Genomic DNA, 17,531 nt, shown 5'->3' with positions numbered 1-17,531 from the left:
AATTGTGAAACATCGTACTGGAAAGTTAAAGCAATAACTCCGGGAAAGCCACTTGTAAATTCTGATACCTGATACTCCTTCTTGAGAAGTAAAGTCTCGTACAGAAAAACAAAAAACAAATGCGAAGTACAAAGCAAACCGCAAGAAAGTCCACCGGAGAAAAAGCTCCTCGAAAGCAATTGGCAACCAAGGCTGCACTATAACTTCTCTGTATACAGAATCAATGGAATACATGGAATAATATACAAATCGTGACAATAATACAAGACAATTTACAAATACATACATAAAGGTGAATTCATCTCACGAGCGAGGAGAAGAGAAACAAGAAAACATGGCGGAAGCTCAAAACTCATGAAAGAAATTAGAGAAATATTTCAAAACCAAACATATAGAAACATAAGAAGGATCCTTTTTAGAATGTAGCTGTAAAGAGGCAACTCAAGAACTAGACATGATTAACGTACCAAGGGAAAGAATACCGGATACGCCAAAGTATAGCATTTACATAAACACTAGTAGGACAGGAGGGCCTCCCCAAATGGTCTCCGAAGATCAACCAGGGAGAACACACTTCAAAAAAAAAGTTAATTAGCGGGAAATCTTAGGAATTTCTAGGAAAGACAAAGTTTCGTAAAGGTTATTTGCTCGATTTTGTAGAATACTGCGGCATTGTAATTATGTGCAGTACGTATACTTCATTACTAGAATCGTTAGTACGTAGAATTACCTTTGTAGTGTTTAATTTACATGCGTATTTGAGCTATGATTATGTTGTTGTGGGGTTTAACGCCATTTTTCAGCACACGATGGGCTATACAAGGCGGCCAGTATTAATGGTGGAGGAAGAACCCGGGAAAACCCTGGAAAGAACCACCCACCCACGCAAAGCTACTGGCAAGCCTTCTTACATACCCACACTGGCTGAATCCAAGACTCGAACCGGCGCAGGCAGAGGTGAGATGGCAGTGATCCGTCACGGAGAGCGCTTTAGACCACTCTGCCACTCGGGGCCCCAGCTATGATTATGGAAAGAATTATGTAGATTGCTAGCTCGTGGTTAGAATTAATATTGTAATTCGCTGTTTGGTTACTTCATAGTAAACTAGTGTATTTATTCATGTGATATTCTAGAGTTTGCAACTGTTCAATTGAATTGTAACTTTGGAAAATGGTTGCAGTGCGTACAATTTTTTAACATGGATATTTGAATATTTGTGTATACTTGTGCGAGTGTAATGTACATAAATGCGTATGATTGCTGTGCTATTGTTTAATATAATGAGATTAAGAACATATATACTGACGTGACGCAGTTTATTGATATCTGTATGATAAGTAGTTGATACCGTGCTTTTCTTACGACGTTGCTTACCATACAAGAGCACATGGGTATTTCGATGTGCAGGAATGCGTGACCGAAAAATGTAATAGCCTTTATCTGATGATTGATTGTTGGTTTAGTGTGAGACGAGATGGCTAAGGAAATATGCTAACGTCCTTGTGTTTTCACAGGAAGCTTTTATGGGACATACTTCCGGTGTGGTTTTGTACCGAGTCTCTAGGAGAGAGACGGAATAGAGACTAGTGGAGAAGTCGATTGTGAATCGAAGGATAGTCGGAGAACAGAGTCAAGGAGGAAGAGGTAAAGGAGTCGAGGAGGAGGAATTGGAGAAGGAGCAGTTTAGGAGAGGGAGTTAGGAGGGAGGTCGGAAGGAGAGAAGAAATTAGCGGGATAGGAGAGATACAGATGAGTAGAAAAGGACATGTGGAAAAGCGATCTCACACTATAAATCAAAGGATTCAATAGGCTATCACTTGGTCGAGAGTAAGAAGAGTGATTGGAAAATTATTATCATTTGAATATTGAATTGTATTAAATTGTTATTCCTTTGAATTTCACCTTTTGTGTTTTCAATAATTTAACTGTCGGCACTGCTGGCTGGGGGCTCGGAGCCTTACCTCTCTCTATCACTAATTTCACTCCCTACAACATCGAGCCTGGGTAGTGGGACTTCTATGGTAATTTAAATAATATATTGGGAACACCCCACCCAACCTTACCAAACGCCAAACTGTATTTACTATAAATTAATCCAAAATTTACACACAATTATACCAAACACCTTTATTAAAGCTTACATAAAATTGAGCATGTAATGTAAATTTTCAGCTCTTTTATACAACTTACAGCGTGTGGTACGTTTAATTTTCATATCTTTTACTTTTCATTCAAATTAGCATGCATTGATTAACTCAATAAAAGTTACTTTAATTATAACTAACTGTTGACATCTTTTTCCTCCGATTAACGGTTTGTTTTGATTCTTCAATCGCAGCCATCAGTTAATAACCTTGTAATTAGTGTCAATGACAATCAGCAGTGTGCTAATTATTGTTTTTAAAAAATCGGATTTCTTTTTATTCAAATTAGCATGCATTCATTAACTTTATAAAAGTGTCTTTAAATATAATTTACCGTTGACATCTTTTTTCGGCGACTTAGCGATGTGTTGGTATTTTCTTGAATTGCAGACATCAATGAATAATCGTGTGTTTAGTGGAAATTACCATTAGCAGTGTACAAATTATTGTTTTAAATATGCATGAATTGGGGTCTAATTGTCCCATGGCTGGAGTTGAAATGCATTGTGATCGAAATTTCTTGGGAATTTTCTTGGGATCGAAATGTCTCGCTCCCCTGTGGTATTTGCAACTTATTGACAAATGTGGATAAATATTGACGTTTCTTAACCAAAACACTCTGCGTCAAAACGGGAGTTATTTCCCTTGGCTGTTCTTGACCTCACTACTTTTCCTGTTACAAAAATAATCGCTAAATATTCAGAAGTTTTGTTTACTTGTTTGTTTTTGTTGTTGTTGAAATTTAAAGTAGGTATTTTGTAAAGTCTTAATGTGTTCTTGGAGAGTCTTGGGATATATTGGGGTGTCCTTGGATGTCCAGGGGTGTTTAGTGAGACCCCAGTTAAGGGAAATAACTCTTAAATGGTTCCCAGCTTGGACGTTAGCACAGTGAACTTCCGTTTTGTGTTAAACGGATATGCACTTGATATCACTGGTGCAGTTTAGATATGTAGATTGAGACATGTATAGTCTATTTAACTTAATGACAATCATGAATGTGATCCACTGTTATTATCTAATTAGTTTATTTTTTTGTATATTTGTATCATCTGAAGCTCGTGGTAAGTACTGTAATGCCAAAGTAGGCTATATCAATGTTTTAGTTAACAAATTACAGCATAGCACTCTACTCGTTGATTGAGAAAATGAAAGTGTTTTTTTTTTTTATATTATTGATATCACCTTTTACAGTTCGTTTCTTTAAACATGTACTGTCTGTCCGTCTGTCTGTCTATTTGTCAGTCATTTTCTCTGTAACTATAATACGCCGTCTTTGACGTTAAGGTAAACTTTAGCCAGTTTGTGACTACAGACACTTGGGGAGACTGGAATTGGGGTAGTTTGGAGGTCATGGTTGGTACACAAAACCAACCCCAATAGCCATTCTCCTCCTTCCACCCCCCCATGCAGCAAGAAACATGATTTGTCAAAGAAACATGAGTACTAATAAACTTTATTTGCCAAAAATCCAAATTATGCCAGTTTTTCTTCGAATTCCACTCATAAATGGCAAATCACTTAAGTCTCTGTTTATTAACATCATTTTGCTTAACCTTCCATCCCTTGTATCTCAGGTTGGCCAGGAATTAAAAAGGTGACCCAAATTCTCAAAGGTCACATATCTGTAAGGGCCAGTTTTTGTCAGACCCCAGGGATAGAACAATACACCGAATACAGTATCAGTTGTGACTACTAGCCTGACATTCCTCAAATCTTTTCCAGCTGCTTTATCTTATTTGAGTTATACTTGGGCACATCAATATATCACACCCTCAGGGCATTAAATAAAACATTTTTTACTACATGGACTTTCACAATAAGTAAGTTACCAAGTTAAAAGGGAGATCAAAACAGTAATGAACAAAGCTGCAAAAAATACAGATATACATACAGATGATATCACAATATTTTTGATACTGTTTTGTGTGAAAATAATTGGGATAACAAAGAATAAGGCTAAATAAAAAAATATGTTAAAAAAATAAGGTAGGTACAAAAGCTTCTTTATTTGTTTGGACAGTTAAATAAAGCATAAACTAAAAAATGAGCTTTGAATATTGATACATCTAGGCCGATAAATCGGCCTCAATCCTGTACTGATAATTACTGAAGCATTTAGGGCTGATCTTGTCTATTCTCTGATAAGTACAAATATATGTAGACATATTGTGAAATTTAGACACTTGTCAATCTCATGGCTCTTGAGTTATTGTCAGCTGCTTTTGGCAATATGTACAGACTATTTCTGATCAAATCCTATGTTTGCCAAGTTGTAAATGCACTTGGAAAATTATTAACATTACCCTACCTACTGTTGCCATTTCAAACTTCATGTTTATGTCGGTTGACAACATGGAATAAGCTTTTCCTTCCAGGGATGGTGCTGCCATTAATAAAGTTATTGCCAAAAAGATCACCAACCTCAATATTTTGTCACCAATTACAAAAAAAATATTGCCATTTTCATAGTACAGTACTACCCATTTATCTCGATATCCCTGTGACCTAGTAATATTGTCCACTTTGTTGAGATACGTTTTGCACATGGGTGGTGGCTCAAAGGTTCAGATTTCATATAGAAGTGAAATATGTAAGAGCTAACCTGTAGTCAGTGAGTTAAGGATTTACAATGAGAGTGTATATTGAAAAGTTAAAGTGTAGAGAAGAATCCATAAAGCGTAAGTACATATATATATATATATATATATATATATATATATATATATATATATATATATATATATATATGAAAAATCCATGAATTTGAGTATGGATCACATATTAGAAAATTTAAACATCATTCACATCCTGTTAGAAAGAACAAATAACTTGTATGTAAAAAAAAATGTTAGTCCTCGTTTGATCTATATCCCATTGTCAACAAACGTGTCACTAAATAAGTCACTGAGCTATTCATTGTTGCCAGTAATATATGGCTTTATAGCTGTTTACATGTACATGGCTTAGATTTGGTAAGCTGGAGACAGTTATCATCTTGCTGAGGAAATAAAAACACATGAACAAATTAAAAAGTTTAACTAGCATCTTTGTAACCAAATTTCTATGGTATCATAATCAAAAGAATTTTAAATTTAATTTGCATTTATGCTTCCTTTGATAGCGATCATAATCATAAATATTTTTCATGCAAAGCAGAAACTTTAACAGCACAAAAAAAGTTTTCCAATTACTCTGGAAAATGCAACAATTGATCAGATTCAGTTGCTTTTATTTAAGTTTGGTGCTGACTTCCTTTGATGAAATGTGCTTTTTTATTGAAGATTGTAGTCGGCTTACTTTGAAGGGTGCATGTGTTGAAATTACCACTAAATGCAAACTTTTGATTACCAAACAAATGCCAATTTGTTATTGTGTTGGTAATGTCAAATAATTGTAGAACACTGATTGAGACTGATATTTTGTTTAATTTGTTCACTATTTATACAGAATAATTAATATTTCAAAAGTAATCAGTTTTCTTTGAAGTTTCAGCAAAGCTATATTTTTTGGTTACATTTTTTATAAACGAAAAACATAACAAAGAAAAATAGACATCATAAAAGAAAAAAAAGCAGTGGTCATTTGGTTGATAGTAGCTGTTCCTGTTCCTGACTTTGGAGGTTAATTGATTGAAACTAATCCATTTACATGCCAGGCTAGGTGTCTTCATAAGCAGTTTATGATGTAAAAATGTGCTTTTAAGATACATTTGTCAGTATGAAGAAATGATTTTTATATGTAACAGTAATTAGATACCAGTGCATTTAATATCCTTTCATGGTGCCTTTGAATTTCTCCACACCCAAATCCAGGATTTTATCTAGAAGTTTAAACAGCCTTAAAATGTCATTCCAAAAATTGACAGATGGTATATTTTGTCACCAGTTAGGAAAACAAATTGCAGTTTGTGACATTGGAGAAGCCCTGCACCATCCCCGTCTTCAGAGGAGTTGCACTCAGCAACATGGAATTCGAAACTATTGCAGACTTTCTTGATAAATTTTTTGGTAAGGTTTTTTGGTGGCTTTTAAGTCAAACTTAATTTGAAAACGTCTTTGAAGATTTCCATCAGTATACAGGAATAAAGTATGCCTCGCACAATATTGATTTATAGCAGTAGATGCATGATAATATTGAAATTTGTTGCTATTTTTTGGGGTGGTGATGGTGTGTGTCCTTTTTGAAGGCAAAATTAGTCCTGTTACATGATCACAACATCCTTAGCATGTTTTAAATTGTTGCATGGTGTCTCTGCGATGTCAAAATTACAGACTAACTTCTACCAGGTATCCATGGATCCTAACGATCAGTTACCCGGGTAGCTGATTGAAGGGAAATTGTATTAAATGTGAACCTGAACTGCTTTGTTGTAGGTTCATACATGCCAAACCTCAAGAGAGGTATAAGCATAATTATTGCTAATATGAGTGGCAAAAAAGTTTATCTGAACATTAAAAGAGCAATCTGTATTATACAAGCCATAATTATGGAAAACTGTATGAAAAACATTCATTTTTGCTACTGTATCTGCAGTTAACATTCTTGTCACAAATCAACTAAAATCATGTGGATTTAATAATTAATAAAAGAGTACAGACACAGAACAAATTTATAAATTATTTATGCATAACACTCACTTTAACTAGTCTACTGTATATGTTTAACTTTTGCAATTGGTTGTGAAGTCCATAAATGATGAATGTTGTATTGCATCACTTTAATTTTTCTTTTAGAATTTGTAAAGTGTTATTGATTTGTCCTTTTCTGGATGCAGCATGTTTTTAAGTTTAACAAAATTCCTCTCCTCTAACATTTTTCAGTCATCTGTGAATCACATCGATAAAGCCTGTCTCTATTAATATCTGGTACCATTTTTTAAAACTTTAGTATGGTCTTCTAAGTATATGTGTATCAAAATGGAATGACTCTGTGATACGTGATTTCACATTCAAGATACCGGTCTGTTTTCTTGGAACTATTTCATGTACAGCTACTATAAATACAAAATAATGAAATTAGAAGGAGGTTTAATGATGAATAAATATGCAGCAGCCAGTATACGCATGGTATGAGTTTCAAACTGTACAGCAGCCAGTATACCCATGGTATGAGTTTCAACTGTACAGCAGCCAGTATACCCATGGTATGAGTTTCAAACTGTACAGCAGCCAGTATACCCATGGTATGAGTTTCAAACTGTAAATGTTATTATATGTCTTGGTTGTTCCTGATGTCCTTGATCTAAACATAGAAACATGCTTTATTTCGAGTTTTTTTAAAAAAAAACTGTTACCCAGTTGCCCATTTTATTATCCGGGTAATTATCATCAGGTGAATACCCGGGTATCCATTGACATCTTTAATGATATCCGCATGCTACTTTTGGGAATGTAGGCCTGAAAAGTATATTTTTAAGAAACAGTAGAAAATGTTTCCTTGTTTCTCTTTCTGTTTTATATTTCTGATGCTGCATTCAGTAGTTTTAATAATTTGAGCCTAAAAATTATAATATGAAGGTAGGAAGGATATGTAGGGACTGTTATTATTGACATGTGGAACCATACTTTACAGTTTTAAAGTTTATTCTGAATTGTTATATGTTTCATGCACGTCATATTTAACATTTTTGGCATTATACATGTATATGGAAGATGTTAAAGGTCTATTGGGACCGTTGCTATTGCGCAATGAAGCCATATATGTATTTCAGAATATAAATGTCAAAGAAATAATAAATAATGCTAAACAGTTACCACATTTTGAAGTTAGAAATCAAACTATTATTTCTGACATCATTATATATAAACAAGAAATTATAAATATAATAATTAGTCGTAAACTAAACAAAGCCACTGGACCCAGTCTTATTAGTCATGGACCCAATCATATTAGTCAGTGTCACAGTCATATTAGTCATGGACCCAATCATATTAGTCAGTGTCACAGTCATATTAGTCATGGACCCAATCATATTAGTCAGTGTCACAGTCATATTAGTCATGGACCCAATCGTATTAGTCAGTGTCACAGTCATATTAGTCAATGTCACAGTCATATTAGTCATAACCTGTTAAAAAGTGTAGTTGAGGAAATATCTGTGCCCTTGCAAATGTTAATGAATACATTAGTGAAGTATGTTCCCACACAGTGAGAGCTAATTTATGTCAAACCAATTCGTGAGTAAGGAGACAAAAGGATAATTCTATACTAGTTTCTCCATTGAGCTGTGTGCCAAGATTTATCAAAGAATTATATTCAGACATGTATATAATGTGATTTCAAGATATAAATATCAGTCTGGTATTCTTCCAAGCTGTTCAACAAATTGTGAACTAACTGATTGATATCACAAAATGTGTTTTTCTCTTGATTCAGATGTTCAGACTACATGTTAAATGTTCATTGATGTCAGTAAAGATTTTGATGCATGGAATAAATGGTCCAGAATATGTAATTGCTGGATAGCTTCTATCATGGCTTGAAAACTGCTTGTCAGACTGCTACCAGAGAGTTTTCTGTTTGCGATGCTTTTTGATGAAATTTCTCTTGCAAATGAAATGCCTCCTACATTTACACTTCATAAACAGCCATTTTATTAATCACATACAGGTAGATAGACCTTTTCCTATCTGAAGTTCTCTTTGACAATATGCATTTGCTTCTTGTTAAAAATCATAGACACATTATCATCTGATACAAAACGGACAGATCATAATCATTGCACGCTACTAATAACTCTTTACACAGGACTGCTTTAACCAAACTATGATACTTTTCTTATGTCCACTCTTTGGAATGTGTTTCTAAAGTTAGGATTTGAAAATTATAACAGATTTGAGAAACAAGTTCAATTGAAAGCTGTAACCATTTATTGCACTCGATAGCCTCTTCATGCAGAAACTGGTTGGTAAACACTTGCACAAGAAAGTACTGGACACCATTAATTTTTGAAAATGAAAATAAAACTGCTTGTGGATATGTGTCATATTGTGATATGTGTCATATTGTGATATGTGTCGTATTGTGATATGTTTCATATTGTGACATGTGTCATATTGTGATATGTGTCATATTGTGATATGTTTCATATTGTGACATGTGTCATATTGTGATATGTGTCATATTGTTATATGTTTCATATTGTGATATGCATCACAGTGTGATATGTGTCATATTGTGATATGTGTCATATTGTGATGGATTTGGAAGAATGATTCGGCAATAACCTTGAGTTTATGATTGTTATCAATTTTCTGTTTCATTTATGCAGATATGAGTGTATTGGTTTGTTGAAAGTGAAGTCTTTATTAGCATGTCATAGTGGCTTAGAAAATACAGATGTATCACTTATGTGTGGTGGTATTGTTATTACTTGATATGTTGGATAGTCCACAGGTGTGTGAGTGAGTGTTACCTATCCATGCCTTCTCTCCTCTGGTTGGTTTGTAAACTGTAAATGTTGCATAGTGAAGGTGGGTGTGCATGGTCAGTACATTTCATGACTGTACCTTGTAATTTGTAGCTTTAGGTTTTTATGAGTTAGGGTCAGTCATGGAAGGGTCAGTCAAGGTAGATGTTGACTCCTGGAGTTTCTCCATGTTAATTCCAGATATGGTCATTAAGATCATGTTATTTATTTAGCTATACTGTTATATCTTCCATGGAATCTAAAGGGCATAACTTCATATTTAATGTTGAACTTCCATAGATTCCCAGAGTGTTATACTTATTGTTAAATTCCCAATGAATCCTATATGGTCATGCTTAATTTTAAAGTGTCAAAAATTCCCATTGATTGATACTTAATGTTAATTCCCTTAGATTACCATAGGGTATACTGGATATATCATTCCCCATACCTACTTATTATTACATGTTTCTAATAGTAATTGTATCACATTGATACAATCTGAAATGTCCTTAAATGAATTCACAATAATCCCCAAATAATGATTTGGTCCAAAAATTAATAATGTGCACTTTGTAATTCAAATGAATCATTTAAACAAATCCTCTCAAATTCTACCTGAAACAGAACTTAAAATGATTCTACTAAGACTTCTGTTAAGATATGGAATGAGTAATTCTGAAGTAGGCAACATTGATATAAAGAGCTAAGACACAATAAGAGAACCAGAATGAAGGTCATTTTCATATCTAATTCATCAACAGCTTGCTTTTAGAATATTCATAATTTTAAACATAAACTAGATGTTGAACTCAACATCTGTAAGCATGTTCATCGCCAAGTTGTTGTTGTGGCGTTTAACCCCATTTTTCAGCACACGATAGGCTATGCATGGCGGCTCCTAATAATGGTGGAGGAAGAACCCAGGAAAACCCCAGGAAGAACCACCAACCCACAAGAAGCTACTGGCAAGCTTTCTCACATACCCACTTTGGCTTAATCCTAGACTTGAACCCACTCAGACAGGTGAGATGGCAGTGATCCATAATGGAAAGTGCTTTAGACCACTCAGCCACTCAGGGCCCCTCATCGCCAAGTAATAATGATCTTAAAATGTAATCTTAAATCATGGACAAAAGTATTAGTTATGTAATATGTTTACAAAATGATAAGATATTAGTCAGGTAGGCCCCACTCCTACCCTGAATTATGGACAAAGAGCAATTAATTACACAATGCAAATTAAATATACATCACATATAGCATTGGACAAAAACCTTCACACAATACAAAAAAATACATAACAGAAGATAGGAGCAGCTAGTCTAAAGATACATCCAGCATGTGAGTAACTTTCATACATTTTCCCATAATCAAGAAATCCCTATGTTCCATTATTTTTTATTAAAATGTCAGTCAACTGTTAGAACTCTGTGGCCTTAAACTATGTAACAAAAAGAAGCAAAATGAAGAAGTTTTGTAAAATTCAACAAATAATTTGTTCCCCTAGAATATAAAGGGAAAATTTAAAAGTAACTTACAGGATTGTGAGTTAAATCTCAGATAATCCTAATGTTCTTTCACATGTCTAAAAATATGGAGTATCCCAACTGAATTCCAGAGTCTTGGATGTGCTGATATACTAGTAGTCTTGAATGAGTTGATCTACCAATAGTCTTGATATACCACAATGCTGTAATCTAGAACGTCTTTGAATGAGTCCTCAGTAGTCCCAAAGTAGTATTTTAGTTCAAAAAGTCAATGAGCACTTGTAATTCCAATACATAATTTCAATAAATAATTCCGCTCAAATTGTAAATGAACACAACTAAAAGTGATTCCACAGATAAACTTAATATAGAAATTAATTATTTTGTTTACCACAACCTGATATAAAAACCAAAGACACAATAAGATAATGAGGATGTGGGTCACAGGTTTGATTCCAGAACATTCCAAGTTTGTAAATGAGGCTAGACCTGGAACTCAAATATCAGTAAATAACTTATTTATAACTATTAGATTTGACAAAAAAAAGCATCAGAAACAGAACTTTATCCATACTTTTCAACAAAGGGTTGCTGCTTGAAAGATTGTGAGTGAATGCCTGAATATGTAGTCAGTTGCAATAAGGCAGTGTCAAGTCCATTATGAGTGTATGCCTGAATATGTAGTCAGTTGCAATAAGGCAGTGTCAAGCCCATTATGAGTGTATGCCTGAATATGTAGTCAGTTGCAATAAGGCAGTGTCAAGTCCATTATGAGTGTATGCCTGAATATGTAGTCAGTTGCAATAAGGCAGTGTCAAGTCCATTATGAGTGTATGCCTGAATATGTAGTCAGTTGCAATAAGGCAGTGTCAAGTCCATTATGAGTGAATGCCTGAATATGTAGTCAGTTGCAATAAGGCAGTGTCAAGTCCATTATGAGTGTATGCCTGAATATGTAGTCAGTTGCAATAAGGCAGTGTCAAGTCCATTATGAGTGAATGCCTGAATATGTAGTCAGTTGCAATAAGGCAGTGTCAAGTCCATTATGAGTGTATGCCTGAATATGTAGTCAGTTGCAATAAGGCAGTGTCAAGTCCATTATGAGTGTATGCCTGAATATGTAGTCAGTTGCAATAAGGCAGTGTCAAGTCCATTATGAGTGTATGCCTGAATATGTAGTCAGTTGCAATAAGGCAGTGTCAAGTCCATTATGAGTGTATGCCTGAATATGTAGTCAGTTGCAATAAGACAGTGTCAAGTCCATTATGAGTGTATGCCTGAATATGTAGTCAGTTGCAATAAGACAGTGTCAAGTCCATTATGAGTGAATGCCTGAATATGTAGTCAGTTGCAATAAGGCAGTGTCAAGTCCATTATGAGTGTATGCCTGAATATGTAGTCAGTTGCAATAAGACAGTGTCAAGTCCATTATGAGTGTATGCCTGAATATGTAGTCAGTTGCAATAAGACAGGGCTGGTGATCAGTGTCAAGTCCTCTTGTTCATCTTATTTCTTACATCCAATATGAATAAATAAAGGAAACGTGTTTAAAACGAAGTATACATTGGTTCCCTTCTTTGTATTTAATAATGTCTTGGCACTCTGTAACGAGAGGCCCTGCTTCCTGGACCTTCACGTACATGTTCAGGACTCACGGTTATAAAAATCTGGTCCTTATTTTTCAGAGCTCTTTGTAGAGAGAATCTCTTGTTCCAGGCCCTTCAGTTGCAGATGAAAGATTCTCAGTTATCAAAACCCAGTCTACAATTTTCAAAGCTTCCTGTCCAGAGAGTCACGGCTTCCAGACCCTGAACTTCTGGTTCCAGACTCTTCTTTTTCAATATGTCAAATACAATTGTTGACATAGCAGACTGTCAGAAATCTGACCAAGCTCTGTGGTCTCTATAAATTTGCTAGTATATAGTATCGATTCTCTGTTTATTATTGATATATTCCTTGACGCTGTTTTATTCGTCTTTTCTTCTAGTGTTCTTTGTGCCAGATAATGCCGAGCAGATATTAGCTGAAGGAAACGCAATTAATATAACCTGTGTTTACCAAGGTGATACTATTCCTTCAGAAGAGGTAAAAATAAAGAGGTATGTATTTCTCTTCAAACTTTACCTAGTACATTCATAGTAAGTTGCCTCTTGTTATGTATAACCTTGCTGAGTTAGTTGTAAAATAATGTACCGTGTTATAGGTGTGTCTGCCATATACTGTTTAGAAAGCATTCAGTTGATAATAACATGAAAGTCAAGATACCATTCCAGTTTATTACAGTGTTTATCCCTCACCTGTTTTAGGGGGTGATGGAGTCTTTTCTCCCAATTTGCAGGCCTTGAATTTAACTTAATTGTTTTTGTAGCTAAATATTTACTAGTCCTGCGGAATCTTCTTTAATCCTGCTGACCACAAAACCATGCCTTCTTTGGGATGCAACCTATCCTCGTTGCTGCTTGCTGTGTCTTAAATCACCAGAGCTTTCATACATTGCACATAATAACATTCACATCTTGCAGTTTGTCCATAAACTGTACATCACTGATCCCTGATTTTTACTTGCAGTGCAAACATTGTCTTTAATGCACTAGCAAAAAGCATAAAAATGTCTCTTTGCAAAGAAGGTCACCTGAGAAGGGACGTTATTATGCTTAAAATGCATTGACAGGCAATCAGCTCCCTTCAGGGGACAACTGTGTTATTATATTATTTCTGTATGAATCATCAAAATAGAGAGGGACAACTGTATCAGTTTCATGATTAATAATAACAATTTTCCAACAACCTTTTCCATATAAATGCATCCACCTGTACAGATACAGAATTGTGCCCGGCTAGATTGGCAGTGACAAAATTAGTTTAGCAAAATCAGATGCAACCAACATATGGTTAGTATTTAATGAATCGGTAAACACATAAATGAATAAGAATCCGGTTATAATTGGGATTTTATGTATTATAGATAAATGAAATAATTTTGGGGGTCTGGAGAGGTTCATTATGATTACAACGATAAAATATTCCACTGTTTGACTTATATTTACAAGTGGGATTGTGGATGGCAAGTAATTTTTTTAAGCTACTTGTTGAGTGAGTCTAGTGCAATTACATAGGTTTCAACTTGTACTGTTTACCCATAATTTGTACGTTTTTTTTCATTTTTCATAATTGATATGGTTTTTTCATAAATTTTTTAAATTAAAAATATTATTTTTTCATTTTTTGTGCATCTGGGACTCTTGACATAATTTTTTTAGCACGAGAATTCAGTGAGACTATGGTAGCCCGAAACAACCAATCAAATCATACTCAAAACCGCGCTTTTCCTTTGATAATGAAACGAGTTTCATTCATGGTTCAACTCCAGTGTGTGAAGATCTTGCCGTTTATCGCTTGGAGATTAGACGCTCACTCGGATTTCTAATATTGACTAACTACCTGTGTAGTAAGTATGTTTTCTTATTTTGTACATTATTATTTTATTATTTATACTTGTAACTATCAAATGCATAAAGTTTGCATCAATTTTTTATACTTTACATAGAGTGGCAATCATGTTGGTGTAACCATAATTCGTCTGACTTTTTTGTGTGGAGATAAAGTCGATTTATTAAAAATTTAACAAGATACTAATTAAAAATCAATACTCTACTGATTTTAGCACTTGCATTTTATCGTGCTGTTATAGTTTTGAGTTAAGGTTGTCAGATAGGTAATACAAACAGGGAGATGCATTGCCATAATGACAGACATAGTACAGATACTGAGTGACTCGAAAATATGTAACACTGCCAATTTATATCAAGTTTGTGACCAAAATCGGCAGACCATATAACAAATTCATAACTTTTCAAACACTAGATACACAATTTTAATAGAAATGATCAACAGCTTACGAGGTGTAAACTTCCGGACTGCTAGTTTGTAAAAAAATTATTTCTAGATTTCAGTTTTGGGATAGCTCCTGGTGTAATATCTTGGGGTTTATGGGACAAATATAAATTCGTAACATATTTGTAATCGGGAGATCTTCCTCTATCACATGTCAAATCTAAATGCTTTAATTTTTTTTTTATTTCTCTCATCTAGTTGAACTATTCCATCCATCAAATGGCTGAGCCTAACTCAAAAGAAACGCAAGCTTGAAGACACTGACCAAGGTTGTGGCAAGTTTCAGGCTGATTGGATTAAAGTCTTCCCATGGCATTGTAGATGTATCCAAGTTAGGATCTTCACATGCTTTCTTTAAAGTATGCAATAAAGACAGGTCTCGCTAGGATTTTAAAACTAGGAGTCCAGGACTCCCATTTTGGTAAAAATAGGAGTCCCACCATCAAAAGCTGCAGTCCCTTCTTTCCTACAGAATCAACACAAACATGAGTGCATCTAGTTTTCGTAATGTAATCACTCACTATGATGTAGCTTCATTACAAAGGTCCATTGACAGGATCGCAAATTTATGCTTTATTCATTTGTATACGTACTTGTAGTGATTTTAGGCAAATAGTATCTGATTTGCTGTTTTTTCCCGTATTTTTGCAAATACGTGTCAAGTCAGAAAATAGTTTAGACCTTAAAGCGCATCTCGTGAATTCCACAACGTAGCATTGTCCCATACGTTTCTGACCTACATAATTTGCATTTTAAAGTTAAATCTTTAATAAGATAACACCTAGGCTTTGGTTTCAATAATTTGTATATTTTTTCTGAATATATTTGCCTGATGATTTAAGAAAACAGACAATCTAATAAACTGATCCATCCCGGACTTAGCGAAGTCCGCCATTATTTCCCATTATTCCTACTGGTTCACTGACAGTTTCAAACTAATTTTATGATGAAATGGTATATAAGAGGCAGTTAATATATATCCAGATCACTGATTCTGATCTTAAAACACAAGTTTGTATGTTTTATCGTCAGAGGATAGCATGCAGGAAATTGATAGTTGCTACCTTACTTGGAAAAGGGTTAATGGTCAATTAGCGATCAAACATAATGCTTGTGAATGGGCAAGAGTTTGTTTGTCAGTGTAATTGATATCAAAACTAGGCCTAGCTACTGATGCCTTGATGAATACATTTCGCTACAACACTAGAACTAACTGGGCTAAGGCGAGGGGCATTAAAAAAAATATGGTATGGTCAGTCAATGTACCTCTTAAATAATCACAGGGCAAAGTTGTTTTCGCTTTCCTAACAGAAGAAGGCGAAGTCTACATTTTTAGGTGACTTGTAACCCACTTACGGATGGCATTTTGTCTCAACATGTCTTGATTCTGAGGTCACTTGCACTGCTTATTCCGCTACATTCGGAAATGAACACAATAACAAAAGCTGAAGTTGTTTATTTGATGTACTTTTATAAATGACCACAGGTACATCTCTGGGTCTTTCTGCCTCTGAATTCAATCGCTGTAAATATCTACATTTTCCCATGCGGCGCCAGTCAAAGCCTTTGAACTTGCCACCCAGTTATTGCTTCATGTCCTTTTTTTATGTACTCTTATAAAATGGCAACATGTATGTATCAAGGGTTTTTCAGTCACTGAATTCTGTCATTGTAAATATCAGCAGCTAATTAATCAACACATTTTCCCACAAAGCAGGTGGCTGAAGCAGGACTGACAAGACTTTGAATTTTGCTGCACACCTATTACATGCGTATGGAGGACTTCCGCCTCAGTGATTTTCTGCGTCCCAGATCAAAAATTGGCATCCAGATATGTGTAATTAAGCGTTTCCGAGATCTCTGGTCGAGCATATATGATCTGGAGGAACACTTCAGGACAAAACTGCATGAAAGAAATTTTGAAATGAAGATGGGAGCAGCCATCAAAAGCTTCTTTGCTTAGCCAAAGCAGGAAGATGATAGTGTTATAAGTAAAAAGAATGAAATAAAGTTTCAGAAATGTAAATAATTATGTAAATATGTGTCATAATAATTTGTGTATAGCTTTTGTTATTTTTTGGTCTTTGTAAGGTTTTTATAATTACACAGCTATAATGAGCGGACTTTACTCTTAAATTTTTCCATGCATAATAGATGTGTACCAAAAATGTAAAATGATTAAAATTGCTGTTAAACGTAACATACACTACACTGCTTAACAGTTAACAGGCAGGCCTATGTGTATGGAGTCGAATAGATAATGGGTGTTCTACTTATAGCGCACTGCACTGGGTAAGTTGGCTACTTGTGTATCGGAGGGCTAAAAAGGCATACACTTTACGAGGTAAAGGGGTCAAAGGAAAATCCAGCCACAAAACTAGTTATGATCATGTTACTCCCCATTAAATTCTTATCAGAAAATTAAGATGCAGGTAGAAATGAAGGTATCCAAGTACTGCCATGTTGGTTCTGTCCAGGTAAGAGATGAACTTGATTAACTTTATTTGTTTTCTTGTGCTGTGGTATCAGTGCATATGGTAGTAGAGTAGAACCTGTCTTGAAAGACCACCTCTTTTGCATAAACATTATGGTCT

At 34.7% G+C, this 17,531-nt stretch overlaps 1 protein-coding gene and 1 long non-coding RNA gene across 2 annotated transcripts in view; one reads left to right on the top strand and one right to left on the bottom strand.

Moving 5' to 3' along the window:
• The first annotated feature begins 3,055 nt into the window (after window positions 1–3,055).
• The window catches only part of LOC149801387 (contactin-5-like), a 61,238-nt gene continuing 46,762 nt past the window's right edge, over window positions 3,056–17,531 (top strand). The window contains exons 1-2 of the mRNA XM_089955460.1: window positions 3,056–3,206; window positions 13,031–13,142. Coding sequence (XP_089811586.1) covers window positions 3,107–3,206; window positions 13,031–13,142 — 212 coding nt within the window. The 5' untranslated portion in view covers window positions 3,056–3,106. The remainder of the gene's footprint in view (window positions 3,207–13,030; window positions 13,143–17,531) is intronic.
• Window positions 4,883–17,531, bottom strand: part of LOC149801385 (uncharacterized) — a 147,942-nt gene continuing 135,293 nt past the window's right edge. Inside the window, exon 4 of the long non-coding RNA XR_016420640.1 lies at window positions 4,883–5,143. This is a non-coding gene — a long non-coding RNA (uncharacterized LOC149801385). The remainder of the gene's footprint in view (window positions 5,144–17,531) is intronic.

Source organism: Sinohyriopsis cumingii, chromosome 4 (assembly GCF_028554795.1).
Source record: "Sinohyriopsis cumingii isolate HCF-2022 chromosome 4, ASM2855479v2, whole genome shotgun sequence".
NCBI lineage: Eukaryota > Metazoa > Mollusca > Bivalvia > Unionida > Unionidae > Sinohyriopsis > Sinohyriopsis cumingii.
Note: the sequence above shows the minus strand (reverse complement) of the source record. Positions and strands in the feature narration are given on the sequence as shown.